Below are 18544 nucleotides of genomic sequence, written 5' to 3'. Positions count from 1 at the left end.
GGTGGCACATATTTTCAGCTCTGGGACTTTAGCCCAAACATGCATTTAGAGAAACACTTCAAAATAATACTGAGAATTTCAATTGAACAACACATCTATCTTATAGTAGTCCTATTTCTAACAGGCCCAGTGAAAACAGTGCAGCTTAATAGCTTATTGATTTCAACCATAAGCATGATTAAATCTGGGTCCAATCAAATGCTAGATTTAAAAAACGTTAGCATTCTTGTTATGGTGGGATTAAAAAATGCAGACAAAAAGGCAGTTGAGGCCAGCGTGAGACACATTTTCTAAGTTAGGGTGTTCTGTTCAGCTCTGAGGCTATCAAGCAGGACAGGACATCCTAGAATGATTTTTGGTGTTGAGTAACTTATGGTGGCAGGATTATTTTTATATTCATGCTGAGGACAGAGGGCTCTGAAATAGCACAGAGAATCTGTTCTTGACGCTGAGATGGCTGAGTTCTGCTACTCAGTCAGACTGTTGTTATCTATGGTTTATGCATCTTCTTGTTTCAGAGATCATCCCAATCAACAGCCAAGGAAAAAGGCGGTTTTCATTTAATATTTATTTTATTACCCCACATGAATTAAACAAATCAACCTGGAAATACCACCAATATACAGGGCAGAAAATGTTATGTACAAGATGGAGACACAACACCCCTTAATAATAAATTTAAATGTACAGATTATTTTTTAATAAAGAAACGAAAGGGACAAAGGGAAGGTGGGGAAGGGAGAGAAACTGCCCTTTAAAAATTAAATTTTCATCCATCTAACTTTCAGTCCATATCTCCAGTGTCAATGGAACTTGCAAATTATTAAATAATGGCATCGATATATAGAATATTGACAATTTAAATACATTAATTATCATTCTAAATAAATAATCTGGGAAAGGAGGCTGCTTTGAGTTTGCAGCTCCACTGACCTGTGTTTAAAATGACAACAATGTTCTGTTTCTATCTTGCTCCTTAAAGCTGGGCCCCAGATCCAGATTGAAATCAATGGATGTTTCATCCGTGTCTGGAGCACCAGAGTCTAGTCTGGAGTGAAATGGTATTTTCTCTGATCATCCATTCAATTGGTCTTTACACATAACCCCCCCACCCCACCCCACCCCAGAAAAAGTATTTGGATTCACCCCTTGCGTCCTCACAATTGCATGTAAAACAAGGAACTGCAGAACATGCAGGAGTGGGGTGTTCCAGTCCATGCATCATCTTGACTCTTGATAGAAATTAAGAACCTTGCTCCCACTGGGTATTGGAATAGGCCGTTCTGGAACAAAATCAATTAAATTTTTTTCATTTGTTTCAGGACAAAAAAAAAAAGCCCATGTGCTTTGCTTTAAGACAGTAGTCCTTAACCTCGGGTTATTCAGGTGTTTTTGGACTGCAACTCCCAGAAGCCTTCACCACCAACCAGCTGTGCTGGCTGGAGTTTCTGGGAGTTGCAGTTCAAAAACACCTGAGTAACCCAAGGTTAAGAACAACCGCTTTAAAATGTTCATTTTTCTGTCAGCCCACACACAGTCATGTGGAAGTGGCAGCAACTGAATGGGTTCCTACTCAACTCGGGAGACTGACATTCAAGCCTATCACTGTCCTGGAAGCAAATGAACAGGCAGGAGAGGGAGCAGCGCAGATTAGACTACCCCCCATGGATAAAGTGCTCAGCAGGCAGGTTAAGCTGGGGACTCTTAATTTTAAAGTGTATTTCAAGAAAACAAAAGCAGCAACAAGGTACTTCGGGCGCCATGCTGAGGTGAACAGCGGGGTGCGCACAGGGAGGGAATCTCTGTCCTGAGACTGCAGGTTGGTTGGCCAAGGTAAGACCGGTTTGTAAGGTTAGTGTCTTCCCCACTCATGACTAGTTCGGAGATCTCCAAAAAGGAATTCAAACCATGATCCAACCCCTTAAGGAGCAACTGGCGTTTTCTCCTATTTTTTTTTATGTTGTAAACTTTGCCGGGAAAATCCAACTGCATCTCGTTTTCCCTTCTTCTTGACCCTTCTTGCAGTTTTCTTTTTAAAAAATTATAATCAATGATTATTTCCAATGAAATTCCACACATTTCTGTTCAACAGGATGGTGGTGGTGGGAATCTGGACACTCAGGGCTCTCTGCTCAACAGCTGCAAAGCAGAGGGGAGGAAGTATCAAAGAACAGAGAAATGGGTAGCCAAGAGTTCCTTAAACTGCGGGTTGAATGGCAGTTGGTTCACTAGTGCACTGGTTCTTAACCTTTGTTACTCAGATGTTTTTGGGCTGCAACTCCCAGAAGCCTTCAGCATCAGCTCTGCTGGCTGGGGTTTCTGGGAGTTGCAGTTCAAAAAACACCTGAGTAACAAAGGTTAAGAACCACTGCACTAGTGTAAAGGGAAGGGTTTACTGCATCACAACAGGAAACCAGAGTGTAGGAACCTTTAAGGCACTCTTGACGTCTGACTGCACTTTATGGGGATTGTTTTGCACGAGTCCATTGGATGCAGACTTACCATCACAAATCCAGTTCAATCCTAAGGAAAATCTTTACTTCTCATGGGCAAAAGATGCTTGCCCTTGAAATCAATGAAGGCTTTAATGTTCCTCAAGACATGCTTCTTCATGATGCCCTTTGGCAAAGAAGCATTCTGAGAACTGCTGAAGCTGTCTTGAAGAGACTGGGAAACAAGCCTTCCTAAAAAAAAAAAACCTTGTGGAAATACAGGCATCGTTTATTAAGCAAAATGTACAGGCACGTAACAGGTCCTGCCAAACAGAGCTAGCTCCTGTAAAGGGTCGAGGCAGTACTCTTACATGGGACAAACACACATGAATGACCAACTCTGACATTAGGAGTCAGCTGAAAAGAAGAGCCTACTAACACAGCGCTCAAGAACAATTCACTTGAACAATATTCCTCCTGGTCTATCTTAAAATCAGGAAATGATAGGTGTAAATGGGAGGGTTAAGGCACCATAAAGAGGAGGGCAACAACAAAATTTTAAATTACTTTTAGAGTAAATTGGAAACAAATGCAGCAGGAGGTATGACAGTCCTGAAGGCACTCTTTTCTACTGTAACCTCTGAAAGAAGTAGATCGTTTTGCTTGCAAATCAAAGACAGTTGCCCGTTCATTGCATCGCACCAGCAGGGGCTGGGTGGAGAGGTTCATACCTTGGCAGATCTAACAAAATGAAGCAACCACACCAAACCCTACAGTCCGGTGTACCACCTGCCAATGTACATGGAAAACTGGGCGTACAGAACCAAAGGCAAACATTTGAACCTGGCACGACACAGAATGTGAGCTGAAACGGCATGCTGCAAAGTTGCTCCTATGCAGAAGATTTAAAAGAGGAAATCCTCTTCATACAGCTAATATGAACCCTTCCAACTGGCAGACTCTCTCCTGGATCTGCCGCACCATGGAATCCTCGGAGGGCCTGCTTCCTGTGCACAGATGGTTCCTCCTGCAACCCTGAACTTCTTGCCATGTAAAGCCTGGACGTACGTGGCAAGTAAGATCCTTTTCTGGAACACTTTCTGAGGGGAGTGTTTCCACTGCATGAAGTAGGACAAAAAAAAAATATGAAGGAACAGCAGATTCAAAAGGAATGAAAGCAGCCGTTGCCAGCAATTCCAGTTCATTTCATTAGTGCAGTATTGCTCAATTCACTTAAGTTGCAAGGACAAGCCTGCCAGCCCGCAGCACAGGGGGCACACAATGAGGGTGAATGTCTCCTCCACTGGGTATCCTCTGCTCTTAGTGGCTTCTCTCAGGGGAGTCCCAGGGTCCTGCTTTCTTTATGGGACTGCCCATGCCCCCAAGCACACAACGTATCATCAGAAAACAAGACAGCCTGGGACTAGTGCACTGTTGCTACCATATGCAAGCAAGGACCAAGGGCGGAAAGGAAGGGGCAGGATCCGGGAAGTGACACAAGCAAGGCCAAGGGGCTTCTTGTGAGTCACAAGCCAAGCAGCAAGAAAAAGGGAAGTAGTGCAACAAAGGGCTACACATGGCAAACGGAGAGACCAGTCGTTTTGCCATTTTTAAAAGCAAGAAAAGGTTGAGTTGTGCTGTTGGAAGATTCCCCTTCTTCCCCCCCCCCCCCCGCCCCGATTCTCTGTCCATCCCATGCTCTTGAAACAAAGGCTGATGCTACACATTGCATTTAGGGTTGATCAAGGAAAAAAGAAAGAAAGAAAGATGTATCTGAATTCTATGCTGGGCCCACATTCTTTGCATTGTTTGAGGTGTTGCAGAAAATTCTTTGGGTGGGTGGATCTCCTTCTCTCACTGGCACTTCCTTCACGTGTTGCGTTGATTTGTTTATTTACTTATTTTTGCCTGCTTTTGTCCTGCTGGTTATTCTTTTGTAGAAATGTTTATAGACCACTGACACAATGAAACCATGAAAAGGGGGGGGAGGGGGAAATAAAAAGAGAGAGAAAATTGCACTTTGTCCTTTGAAAGAAAGAAAGAAAGAAAGAAAGGCATCCACCACTTTGAGGCCTCTTTTCCACCATTAATCTTCCAGGTGACCTCCTGGCACCACAGAAACATAGTCTTTGATAAATTCCTGGGTGGCACCATCTCTCTTCCACCAGGCACACCATTCTAGTGTTGATCCAGGTGCTTTTTTTCCTCTGTATCCAGCATGTCAGTCCAGGAGGCTATTTCTGAGGCATTCAAAGTGCAAAAGAGTCCAAGGCAAGGTTCTTGCCTCAAAAGCACCAGTTAAGGCGTATTTGGTTCCAGTCTCAGCCACTGCAAACCATGGTGAGTGTAGTGTACCAGTTCAATCATACTGCTGTTCAAGGAGAGGGTGCAGGCGGCAGCACTAAGCTCAGAAAAAAATTCTGAAGGAGGAGAAGGAGGAAAAGAGCTGGCATTACTCTGGGCTCTTTTGGTACCTGTTTAACACCATTTAACTTGTTAGCTTAAAAAACAACAACAACCCAACTTCTTTTAAAGGAATGTACAGAAACACCCTACGGTTGGCAGGAAAAGCAGTATGTACATCTTCATCAGTTCTGCAAGGTATCAGGGGAAAAGGCACTTCCTGGGAACGACAGCTAACCAATGCACAGCAGTACCTCGGTTTACAAAATTAATGCGTTTTACGGGACATTAGGTAAAGTGAAAAATTTGTAAAGCAGAACGCGGATTGCCATAGGAACGGGGGCGGCACTATAAACCTTCAGGCACAATGCATCCTGGGGAAACTTTCTTTGTAAACCGAGGTACTACTGTACCCTCTAATTTTCAGCCCTGCTGGGCGGAACTCCGCCTCTTGCGTGCCTGACTTCTCCCCTGCGTGCCTTAGTGCAGGGGTCATCAACCCCTGGTCTGCGGCCCGGTCCCAGTCCGTGGGCTTGGTGGAACTGGGCCATGGATACAGATCTCTGCCCCCCTGCATGCACATGCGGTGGGGATGACACACTTGCATGGGAGGTGTCGCACCTGCAGTGGGAGTGTCGCGCTCGTACGCATGCATGCAAGCGCAGCACCCCCCCTGCATGAGTGTGACATGCCTCCCCTGCATATGGAGTTCACTCCCCCCAGCTGGTCCGCGGCCCCAAAAGGGTTGGGGACCGCTGCCTTCATGACTCCACCGCCCATGTGTGGTTTTTTGTTGTTGTTGCTATGAGAAACAAAAGGGATGTGTGGAGGAGGAAAGCTGCACGGAGGGAGGTGGAGTCCTGCGTGCCTTAGAGCAGTGGTCCCCAACCTTGGGCCTCCAGATGTTCTTGGACGTCATCTCCCAGAAATCCTGGCCAGCAGAGGTGTTGGGGAAGGCTCTGGGAGTTGCAGTCCAAGAACATCTGGAGCCCCAAGGTTGGGGACCACCACCTGCAGCTAACACTTTAACGTTGAAGCAAGTTTCTACTCCTTATGGAGACCAAGATATGTATGAAAGCCTCTGGCTCCTGAGATTCTCCAGGACGCACCTCAAATGGTCATTCAATTGGGAAAAACTTGGTGGTGAGCCTGCATAGTCCCTGCATAATTCCATGCTCTACCGCAGGTCTTGCAAAACATAATATATTGTCCGGAGCAAGAATAATAACACTTAAGTGGTTCATCTGAGCAATTTACACAGCAACTGAATTCAGCTTTTTTTAGAAGGTTATCTGGATATCCTTGGCACATAATCTTAATTCTTTTTCTCCTTTTTGTTTTATGCATGCTGAACTCAGTATCCTTTCTCTTAAGAAAAATGTAGAGGGGAAAGAAGGGTGATTCTAATATATTCCTTGCAAGAAATATTAAGAGGCTGTAGAATCACTATTGAAAATGAGTGGCTGGATCAGAAATATAGCTATTCTAAACCTGAAGTTGTTTAGGACCAATAAATAAAATTTATCACCTGGAACAAACAATGTGTGAAGAGAGGATTTAACTTTACATCTTCCACATATTAATGCAATTTCACCTCTACTGACTTTTTATTAAGCACATTATTTATAATTAGTCTAATGCTCTGCTACTATAAAAACAGCTCAATTTCTCGAAAAGCTACTGATGTTAACTCACTCTCTCTCTTTATGTGTGTTTATTATTATTATTTTATTCTTTTGCCCAATAGCTCTTGGATCAATCTGAAATCTTTTCTGCACAAAGGAAAGACTGATCTAATTAACAGCCCAGTTCTGAGGATTATCTCAGACGGACCCTAAATGGGAGCCTATGAGATAAAGCCCTGATGTGCTCATACTCCATCAGGGCAGCCAAAAAAGAGGCACTGCTTTATTAGATTAACAAGCAATGGGAAGGAAATTTAGACTGCCAGCCCAGAATGGGGGGCGTGACTGGGGCCTGGGAGCACTTTGGATCCACTGAATCAATAGCACCCCCATGCCCTGCTTAATGCTAACAGCTCCATAAAATAAATATGCTGCTCTAGTACAGATGCAGGATATCATCTCCAATCAAGCCCGCTGATCTGTGCATTTCAGAACAAAAATATATGCCACGGATAATAGGATATTCACTGGGAATTTGTGGCCAACAACCTCTCCCTAGTCTTGATCCCTCACCGTTTCCCTGTGTTTTCACGAATGTGTGCCTCCTCCTTCTCATTTTATAGCATCTATTGCTGCAAATACAGTGGTGCCTCGCTTAACGATTGCCCCGCTTAATGAGGAAATTGCTTGATGATTAGGTTTTTGTGATTGCAAAACAATGGTTTAAATGGGAAAAATCAGCTTCACGATGATCGGTTCCTGCCTCGGGAACCGATTTTTGCATTACGACGATCTAAAAACAGCTGATTGTCGGGTTTCAAAATGGCCACTGGGTGTACAAAATGGCTCCCCACTGTTTTTAGGAGCCATTTTTCGCTATACAGGCACCCGAAAATGGCTGCCCCTATGGAGGATCTTCGCTGGATGGTGAGTTTTCAGACCACTGGAATGCATTGAACGGGTTTCAATGCATTTTAATGGGTTTTTTAATTTCGCTTTACAATGTTTTCGCTCTACATCGATTTTGCTGGAACGAATTAACATCGTCAAGCGAGGCACCACTGTACAGTGCAGATATGTATATGCTGCTACTTTATGCGGGATCCATATAGCTCAGCACTAGTCCACCTAGCCCACTCTACTCTGACTGGCAGCAGTTCACCGGGATTCGATTATTACGCAAACCATCTCCTTTTTCAGATGTGGCACCTTTCAGAGAAAGGCTTCCAAGTTATGGGATCTTTCAAAATTGTCTTGCTAAGGAACCCGATAAACTGGCCTTGAGGGAAAGGAGAGCTTCGGGATGTGGCATGAATGATGTCAGCTGGAATGCATGGTAACAAATAACTTACTCTTATTCTTCCTGGCCAAAACATCAGCTTGTTCCCAGAGATCATAGGCGTAGAGAATATACGAAGTGATGTTGACAAAGGAAGAGGTTATGGTTGGGATATAATGAGGAACAGTAACTGAAGAGCCACTTCCACAGCTGCTGGCACTGGACCCTGTCTGGGAGCTTACAGATCCAGCTGGAGAAGGCATCGGGGAAAGAGGTGAAGGGGTGCCCGTACTCCTGAAGAGAAAAACAAAGAGCATCATCAACACCACTGCAGAAACTAACAGGGAGCTCAACTGCGAGAAGTACAACAGTTGTACAGCAAAACAGTGTTGCTAGGAAACAAGAAGGAGGCAATCGGGATGTTTGGGGGAATCCCAAGGTTTCCAGAAATGTAAAGAAACCTTCAGGGCAATTCTCTCTCTCTCTCTCTCTCTCTCTCACACACACACACACACACACATACGTACAAATGCAGCCATCTCAGGTCTCATTTTCCCATTTGGTACCAATGGCACAAGTTGTCAATTAATAGTAGCATGTGTATTTACTCAATAAAACGGCTTTCTTTTCTTGAAAAAACACACTGGGGGTTGGATTCGATAAGCTTATAAGGCCCCGTCCAACTTTGTGATTCTATGATTCTAGTGAAGGGGAGGAGTTTTTGTGAGGAACATCTCCTCAGACCCCTCCCAAGAACATTTTTGTGCAAAGAAGGAATGGGAAAAAACAGAGAATTAGATCAGTGAACCAGGTGGCAGCTGAAAAGGTAAAGTCACCAGAAAGTTAAGCTTAGGGTTATTGTTTTTAAAGCGGCATCATCAAGTGTGCTAATGCCTGACCGATCACAGATATGGTTAAAAATTTTTTTTGTCACACTACTTGTTGGAACTTCTTTGGCCTGTGAGATGATAACCCTGAGGCAATTACTGAACTGCCATCTAATTGCTCATTTGTGATGTACCTTTATTCTCCTATCTTTCTGTTCTAATGCAGTCACTCTCAAATCAGTGGTGGCATCTCCTCAGTTATTAACTGAGGTTCTCAAGATGTATTCCCCCCCCTCGCATTACATAGAAATACTCATTTTGCTCTTCTTTGAAATATCCAAACTTTTGCTAAAGCCAGATAAATACAGTGTTGCCTCGCTAGACAGTTACCCCGCATAGCGGTTGTCCTATGGCCGATCTTCTCTAGACAACGACGATTCTTCCCCATTGGTACGCATTAAACACGTTTCAATGCATTCCAATGGGCAAACGCTTTTTGCTAGATAATAATTTCGCTAAACAGTGATTTCAGTGGAACGGATTATCATCGTCTAGTGAGGCACCACTGTATTTTCTTGTAAGTTCTACCCTGCTCTTTCTCTAAAAGACTCAGAACAGCAAATGCAGGATTATATCAATTCATATTAACAACAGCCCTACACAGTTGGTTAGCTGGAGGGATCAACAGGCCCCAGACCATTGAATGTAGGAGAGGGTTGTGAACTCAGATCTCCCCAGCCTAAATTTTACATTTTATCGGCTCTGAAAAGACTGGCCACATAATCCTATACAACAGGCATACACAACTTTTGTGTGCCTGGGGCCTCATTTTCTGCCCCGGGATCCTCTTGGAAAAGCTTCCATGTCTCAAAAGAATGAAATTAGAAGTGGCTCAAGAATCCATTTCTGGTTTGGGACAGCTTTCCAGATAGGCTGATATGTCCATGGCAAAAGGAAAATGAAAGACGGGATGCATTTTATAATTGGTCTCGATTTCTTGATAGAGTTGGAATAACTTAGACTTAAATTAAAATATGAATATAAGCTGATATTTAGAGGATAATCAAATACTGTAGTATACATACATACATACACACACATATATATATACACACACATATATATATACATATACACACGCATACACACACACACACACACACACACACACACACACACACACACACAAAGAATACAAAGATTTTTTGTACTGGAAAATGAATGGATCAGAGGCATGCATACTGTACTTAATATGAATAGAGTGGATGATTGTATACTCTGTGTTCTCCTATCCTCAAAACCTTTTTTCTATCCCTTGCACTCCCTTCTACCTTTTGTATTCCCTACCCCATTCCTAGTAGTTTAAAAATAATAAATTATTTTAAAAAAAGAATCCATTTCTGGTTTTGAAAAACAAGTATTTAGGAGCATTAAAGAAGGGAGGCAGGTGTAACCTATTCAAAATATGAGCAGCATCCCCTCAAAGCTTTTATTTACTGTAACAAGGATGTGGGCATATTTTATATATAAATATATATTTCAGTCCTACCTTGCAACACATGGAGAAGGTGCTTGTGTAATTCTTGAAGAATTCTGTAACCAAGAATGAAACACTTTTTGATTTACAAATAACACTGAATTGGCAGTTTCCACATTAAGATTTTTGACTGCAGTTAAACAAAGGCAAGCCATGTGTGAATAAGAAGATATAGGTACAATGTAGTGATCTTACATAGGATATCAGGATGGTCTGACAGATTCACCTTAGGTTTACATCTGTCTCTTCTATGACAACAGTCAGGTTCGGATGTAACAATCTTCGTCTGCTAAACCAAGGTTTGTCAAAATGATAACCGGAGTTACACTTGCATGTTCCCTCCTGCCCCTTTTGTGCACCTTAACCAAAGTTTGTTGAACTAAGGTTTTACATTAAGCACAAACTGAAAAACTGTGATTTAAATTCTAACTATAATTCTTATGTACAAACCAGGATTAAATGATGGTTTGCAAACTTGGATTGCGATAAAACGATTAATCCAGTCTCCCAGCCTGAACACTATGAAACTTATTTATTTTCATTTATATGCTGCTTTTCCCCATTGAATGGACCCAAAAGTGCTCACACACAATTAAGACAAATAGGAATTTAAAACAAATTAAACAAAACCATTAAAAAGCAATTAAATGCAGGAATATTAAAACATTTCTAAAGGACAAAAACAGCAACTATAAGACATCTAATGTATGTTAAAATCAGATGATAAAGGTATATCTGGAAAGAGAGATTTTCACTTGTTGCTTGAAAAAGTTGGGGGGGCGGGGGGCGGGGAACCTAACCTCTTGTTCTTCTCATGTGCCGTCAAGTCTCCCCCAACTGATAGCAATCCCATGAATGACCAGTCTTCAAAATGTCCTGTCCTCTTGCAAACCTAAACCTGTAGCTTCCTTTAGAGAGTCAAACCTCATGAGGGAACGCATTTCACAACCTAGGAGCAGCCACCAACGGCCAAGTCAAGGGCCTTCCTGGAAGATCTTAAGACCCGAGGGCCATTATATGGGGAGATATGGTCCATCAGTTTAACTAGTTTAACAAATCTCCACAGAATATTACTCAGGCATAAGAGAAAAGAGAAGACAAAATGCAAATGGTAAGTGATTCTTGTCTGATACCTTCATTTATTGACTGAGATTGTTACATATGAACCAGAACAGAGTCCGTGCAGATAATATGCTTAGCGGCCATTTTGAGAATACACAGAACATATGAAGTTGTCATGAGTTACATCACCCAATCTAAGTCTGGTATTTCCCATTCTGACTGGGCTGCATTGTACACTATGAATCCTTCTATCCGTATTTCAAAACAAAAAGGAGGAAAACTCTTTTTTTCCCCAACTGCTCACTTAACTACAGCATTATGAATGGACCCTACTCGAAGGCTCATGTCTCAAGTTGTTTTAACAACCAGTCTTAAATTCCCACACTTACACCTCATTATCTTCCTCTTCTTACCTTGAAGTGTTCATTCAGGGTCCGGGAATACTTTATTGCTGTGTCCTTTTTGTAGCGAAACATTGCCATGTACAGAATGGCCTGGCATCGCATGCTGTGAAAACACCATGAACACAGACCCATGTTATCTAGGATGTTTCACTTTGGGCTGAACTTGAGACCTGGCGTATCAATGAGGCATGACTCCTTCCTATGGATGCACAACACAAAACTGAGGGTATATTCAAGCCTAAACCAGCAAAATCAAGACTGCAGTGCTTTTTAATGAAAAAAACAGAGTATGATTTTTATCCTGCTGTACCCAATGGGCTTTTTTTTGGGGGGGGGAGATTCTATCAAACAGAATCCTGTTTGATAGGCGTTCATGATCAAAATGCTATTTTGATAAATAGCATATGATATAGCAGAAAAAGTGGGATGATGGTTGAGGATGATGAGAAATGTAGTCTAACTCATCTGGATAGCACCAGTTTGGGGAAGGTTGTCATTCTCGCAATGCAGAAGCAGAAGAGGGGTTAATGGCTTTCCAAAGCCATCTGAATCATGGCTGAGCTAAGCATTTTTGAACTAACAGTTTATTTTAAATTAATGCCATGTTTTTAAAAATAGTGCCGGCCAAACTGAAAGGCTAGAGAATAGCACAAAAGTCCCACTCACCAAAACACAATGAAGATTTTTTCAGGGGTGGCTGTAGAAGAGTCCGCAAAGGATTTTAATGTCATTATGAACCTGTAAGGACAAAATTATAATAACATAAATTTTGGCTTACTGAAGTGGCAATTGAACAGTGCTTCTTTACTGTTGTGCTGGCACAGGGGGCAGGAACACTGTAGACCTGAACAGTCAATATTTATTGAGACTTATTTCCAGGTTGTGTGACTTGCTCTTATTTAATTTTTCCTCCTCTAGATAGCCACATGCAACTTTAAGAAAAAAATTATTTCACTGTAAAATTCTCCCTAGGGAGCTCAGTGGTGTAGGTCTCTGGCTGGAGAGCCAGAGATTGGGGGGTTCAATCTCACACTGTGCCTCTTTGACTGGACCTGGATTTGATTATCCATAGGGTCCCTTCCAGCTCTGCTGTTCCGAGAGGATGATGACTCAAAGATAACCAGGCACACAGTCAATCAAAATTATTAAAACATTAACTGGTATTATATAACAGATACAAGTTTGAACCCAAAACCTAAGTATGTTAAATATCGGTGCAGTATGTAATGCTATTCCTAATATTACTGTATTTTGTAACCCTGGTGTTGTTGTTGAAGGGGCAAATAAACATTTTAAAATTTTAATGTTATTATTACTTTATAAACTCCTGTGGTTCTCAGGAGGGCCAAAGCGGTCTACCCATGAAGGGACCTTTGCTGCAGAGTATCCTGTCCCCTATTCCCCCACCCAACCACCCCGTGTGACTTGTGCCAGTATATTTAGCCACTATGGCTGCTTCAGAGATCAAAGCAAACCTAATCACAAAGGGGGGTTTGGTTCGGGGGTGGGGGTGGTTCCGGGAGGGTGTTTCAAGCACCCTGCGGGGTAGAGCTCTGATCCTCTAGAATCAGGAGTGAGTGAAGTGTGGTCCATGGGTCAAACAATACATAGCTCAAGGCTGTTTCTGCGGCCCCTGCGCTCCCCCATACCCCCTTTAGAAGCATCCAAAAATAAAAAACAATTCCCTGTATGCCACAAAAGCAATAAGAAAGGAGAATTCCAGGAACTCAATCTGGGCCCCCTTCCCCTCCATGAGGAGAGGGGGCTCATGCAGATCTCGGTCAGTCTGCATGGAAAACTCACACTTGAACCTTCCAAAGCTGCCCACCTGGGCCCTGGATCAAGCCCTCCTATTTCCTGGAACAGGGAAGGGAATGAACGCATTTTCTCCTCAGATTGGAAACAGGGCTTGGGGAGTGATGGTTTCTCCGAAGGCACAATTGTTCTTTTTCTCTCCCTTCTTTTCTTTCTTTTGGAAAGGCAGCAAGCTTTTAGAAAAATCCCACTTCTTGCAGAACAAATGGAAGGGATTTCTGAACTACTACATTTTTGCATCTGAGTAAAAATAATAGTATTTCCAAACAAGTAAAACCAGAGAAGAAACCATCAGCGAAAGCCAGACGTTATACAGCCAAAAAATATTCAATTTTCTTGCTATGTGGAACTTTCCCTTCAACATTAATTCTAAGGAAGAACGGCCAAGTTTCGCCAGAGCCGAGAGATGCCAGAAAGTGTTCTGATTCCATCACTCAACTCCCGAGGCGCTGGCACAAAGAGGCGTGACCCTAAAGCCGGGACAACAGTTATGGCGGGGGCTTATTCTCTCCTGCCTGTCAAGAACAGCATTCCCTTTTAAATCAAGCCTTATTTATTTATTCAAAATAGTTATATCCTGCTTTTCTCCTAAAAAGGCCCCAATCCTTAGGCTAAGCAAGATGCAAATGCTCCTGTGCAACACCTTAGTTCATCAGATGTGTGAAAGAAACCCAGTAAGTGGCATTCTTGAGGAAAGGATGGCACAGGCGCTGGCCCCACAATTACCTGGCAGATACAGCTCCACCTTAGCTTTAGAAATAGAAATTGCCTTTGCAGATTCAGGGGAAACACATAGAAAGGGACAGAGAAGCATGACCAAGGGGAAACAAAGGTGGAGAATGGCACAGATTCCTGTCTAGGATGCAGAGTTCAAACGGTGGTTCTGATGGATAAAGAGTGCTATACAGTGGTGCCTCGCTTTACGACTGCCCCGCATTATGATGAAACCGCATTACGATGATCTTTTTGATTGTCTGAATGGGTTTTTTCGCTTTGCAATGTTCGGTTCCCTGCTTTGGGAACCAATTCTTCGCAAAACGACGATTTTAGAACAGCTAATCGGCATTTTCAAAATGGCCACCAGGTAAACAAAATGGCTCCCTGCTGTTTTGTGGGACGGATTCCTCGCTGCACAGGCACCGAAAATGGCCGCCCTATGGAGGATCTTCGCTGGACAGTGAGTTTCCAGCCCATTTGAACGCATTGAAGGGATTTCAATGTGTTTCAATGGGCTTTTTATTTTCGCATTACGATGTTTTCGTTCTACAGCAATTTTGGTGGAACGAATTAACGTCGTAATGCGAGGCACCACTGTAAATAGAGACCACAAGTGAATTGGGGCACAGCAGAGTATAAGAAAAGAAGGATACAGCAGTAAATAATCTCCAGGTAGTTCTAACAATGGATTAAAAGTTAGAGTATAGGACAATCTGGGCCGATACAATTTCTCCATTAAAAGAGTAATAGTCTAGGTGCTGTTTCCACTACAGCATGCAGGGGGTGGAAGTGAACTTTCTTGGCGATGGCTCCTTTTCTTGGGAGCCCCTTTTTCCACGTAGGGAAGCTCGTCTGTCCAATTTGCCAGGTTTCAAGGTTTGCTACAAGGCAGAGCAAAACACTCTGTGCAGCTTCACAAGAATACGTTTACGCTATACGAACGTCAACAGGCTCCAGTCTACAAATGCAGAAACAAAACAGAGCAAACGACGGCTATATCCCACGAGCAGAGAGGTTAAGAAGCTGGACTACACGCGAGAAAGAAAAGGGAAAAGCCAGAAAATTACAAACCACTTACTTGATGAGTTCTATGGTCTCTGCAAACATGGTATACGCTGGCTTTGGCGAGTGGGGATCGGATTCCATGGCAATGCCGCACTCAATGAAAGACAGGGCAGCATCCAAGTACTTGAAGGCCTTTTCAACTTTGTCTGTCTGTTGAGCAGAAGGTGTTGCGGTCATTCAGGAAAGAGAGTTCAAATCCTTTGTGCACTTCACTGTCTAGAGAGTTACCCTGTTTCCCCGAAAATAAGACCTAATCTGAAAATAAGCCCCAATATGTTTTTTTAGGATGCTCGTAATATAAACCCTACCCCAAAAATAAGCCCCAGTTCAGTAAAACCCTGTCCTCCACCATTGTGCATCAACCAGAAGAAGATGATGTGACAGTATTTGAATAAATGTAGATGGTTGTACATGAAAAAATAAAATAAAACATCCCCTGAAAATAAACCCTGCTGCATTTTCGGGGAAACAGGGTACCCTCAGTGCGATATAGAAAAGCCTGGCCTTACCCTTACTGTCAATTTTAATGTCCATTCAAGGGTACTCCTTGCCTTACTCAATAATGAAACATAAGAGCTCCTGCTAGTGCATCGCACTAATGTGCTAATGAGTTCTAATGCAGACATTTAACAAGACTATTCAAAGGAAATACATAATTTCAAAATGCTTCACACTTGCCATTAGTATTATTACACCACTCGTTAGAACACAACGTGCTGAGAAACTGGTATGGGGCGGTGCTGTGTTCTTTCTGCTACTTTACAGTGTTATGCAACAGGGCTGGATCTCTAATCAGTAAAAAGCTTTTGAACACTTTAAGTACGAAGAAAAGTAAGAAACAGAAGGTATTATAAAGTTGAGGCCTGACTTTCACAAGCAAATAAGGAAGGCCTCAGTGAGCACACACTGGTGCTGCCGTGTGCCAAACGTTTGACAATATGCTGCAGAGGTTTTCAAAACATCCAAAATGCATGGGATTTTATAGATCAATTCCTTATCTAAGTTTTTATTATTTAAAGGAAACCCTTAGATAATGAATTAGCTCCATATATACCAAAGGATAGTTAACATGGCCCACTTCCACACTATTCAGAAAACGTTAGGGACATCCATTGTGCTACAAGATGGGATCAATAGTATTCAACTCTCTGCATATCTAAACCCAATTCCGAGTTAAAATTGTCAACAGTCCAATTTTTTTTCCACTTTAATAAAGCGGATGGGAGTTGAACCATTTCTGCTACTCAACACTTCGGTTTTACTGCTTTGCATTTGAAGCAGCCCTGATCATTACCATTGCACTGCTCCCTTGTCGTACAGATGTGAAGTGAGACTGACAAGACTGACTAGCAACCAGAGAACTTACCATTGCGTCGGCTTTGTGCTTCAACCTTTTGGCTTCTTTTAAATGAAATTCCACTGGATTTTGTCTGAAATAAGACAGTGAAAAGAAAGTGGTTCTTTAAATAAATAAAGTTTTTTTAAAAAAATGAAAAACTACTTTAAATGAATACATATCCCAAGTGTTTGCTTTTTATAGATTGTATTAATAGTTGAACTAATAGCCGGGCATTTAGAAAACACACACTAACAGCTTGGCACTGATAAACCAAGAAATTCTTCTCTTTCCCAAATGTGCTTTACTTATTTATTTAATTTGTATCCCATCTTTCTCCCCAGTGGCAACATTTGGCTAATGTGTGCTTGTGTGCACACCTGTGAATATCTCACGCTCCTTAAATTTTTTTCTTTGCATATACTAAGCTAGCACTGGAGTGAGAGGATTATGCTGAAGCTTTCTCACCAAATGTGGCAGTTTTCTGCATACAATCATCTCTTTTTTGACATGGAAAATGCATACAAAAAGCAGTTTAAGAACTGTTTTCTTGGGCTATGACTCAGAATTAATCTTTAGTGCGAAATATGCATCTTTAATTATTTTTCAGAACGTCAAGTGACATTTATCCAACAGGAGATAATATACACAATGACGTACTATTCTGGCATAATCTCAATTATCGTTGACACCCACACTTTGAAAATGTAGCTGAAATCGGAAGTTGTACTGTTATCATAGCAGGCTTTTGTCCACATATACAAACCGTCGGATAAAGGACTATGCAGCAGGGAAGCAAAATGGCACTCATACTGCAAAAAACATCAGTGACAATAAAGAGAAGTACATCCTTTTCTTTCAAAGGCTTTGTACCTGTCCCTTAAGGGAGACTATAGAGCACATGTTCTTCACTTGCCTGCATTACAGTGTGGTCTGAAAAGAGATCATCACCCACTCACTGATCAAAAAAATTCCTGGCTGTTCAGGGAGAAAAAGAAAGAGACTTGAATTTCTTCTTTCTGATATAGACCCCAAGATCATTTACCAAGCAGCCAACTTTTGTATGGTGATACTCAGGTATCGGAAATTCTATGGAAACTAGATACTAGATTTTAAATTGTCTTTTAATGGCAAACGTTTTAACAAAATATCTGGAATTTTGGAAACTTGTAAAGTTTTTTTCTTCCCTGTATGGCTGGTCTAAGGACCATAAAAATAAACTGACTGACTGACAACACAAGAGATTTCCTTTTAAGAGAAAGGCAGACTAAGTGGTTTACAAGGAAAGGAAAAAGAAGGTTAAAGGAGAATTCAGTGTTCCCCACAGTGTTCCTACCTGTGCGGCTTGCTTTGAGGTTTCATTGGCTTGGAGGTACCATTTGGCAAAGAAGGCACTGGGAAACGGTCTGGAACATCTTCTGCAGAACCCTGGGAAATCGGAGAGGAAAAACATCACGTAGCTGTACTCAGAAAAGGTTTCCATTCCAAGGTAAACAAGCATTTTACTCATCCCACGACATCCCTTTTCATCTTCTTTTTTTAAAATGCGGGCTAAAGAAATGTGGCTTCTGACTACACACCCAGAAATTTCATACACTAGTGAAAGCATTAAGCCACAGATACAAAAGCACAGTGTGAGCAATGTTGCCTGAAACAATTCGACTTGCCTCCAGCAATGTTAGGAAATAATACTAATCCCACCATTGTCCACCCTTTCACTCACATGCTGAGTGAACACCAGGCTGGCTTCTTTTGACTAAGATGCAGTCCTTCAGGTTACCTCAGAGAGCCTGAAAAATGCTCACTCTGAAGTTTAGTTAACTAAATCTCCACTTATTTTCCAAAAGAGTGTTCTCAGCATTCACAAGCAAGTGACAAACTGCAATAAAATTTCAGAACCTGATAAACTCTTCCACAATCAAGTATTTGATTGTGGAAGAGTTACAAAAAAAGCAAGTATTTGATAACAATCTCAGGAAATCCAGGACAAATTTCAGGCTGCATTTGTTCACTATTTTTCCAATGAGCAAGGGAAACTTTAA

The 18544-nt window shown here is 42.1% G+C and overlaps 1 protein-coding gene across 9 annotated transcripts in view; it reads right to left on the bottom strand.

Moving 5' to 3' along the window:
- Window positions 1–553: 553 nt before the first annotated feature.
- AFF1 (ALF transcription elongation factor 1) overlaps window positions 554–18544 on the bottom strand; it is a 168289-nt gene continuing 150298 nt past the window's right edge. For all 9 annotated transcript variants that reach the window (XM_078394547.1, XM_073001989.2, XM_073001991.2 and 6 more), the window contains 8 exons: window positions 17839–17930; window positions 16533–16596; window positions 15180–15316; window positions 12236–12307; window positions 11579–11672; window positions 10116–10159; window positions 7813–8033; window positions 554–4852 (listed from right to left, as the gene is read on the bottom strand). In XM_078394547.1, the coding sequence (XP_078250673.1) occupies window positions 4731–4852; window positions 7813–8033; window positions 10116–10159; window positions 11579–11672; window positions 12236–12307; window positions 15180–15316; window positions 16533–16596; window positions 17839–17930 (846 nt within the window). In that variant the 3' untranslated portion in view covers window positions 554–4730. The remainder of the gene's footprint in view (window positions 4853–7812; window positions 8034–10115; window positions 10160–11578; window positions 11673–12235; window positions 12308–15179; window positions 15317–16532; window positions 16597–17838; window positions 17931–18544) is intronic.

Source organism: Pogona vitticeps, chromosome 5 (genome assembly GCF_051106095.1).
Source record: "Pogona vitticeps strain Pit_001003342236 chromosome 5, PviZW2.1, whole genome shotgun sequence".
Lineage (NCBI taxonomy): Eukaryota > Metazoa > Chordata > Lepidosauria > Squamata > Agamidae > Pogona > Pogona vitticeps.
Note: the sequence above shows the minus strand (reverse complement) of the source record. Positions and strands in the feature narration are given on the sequence as shown.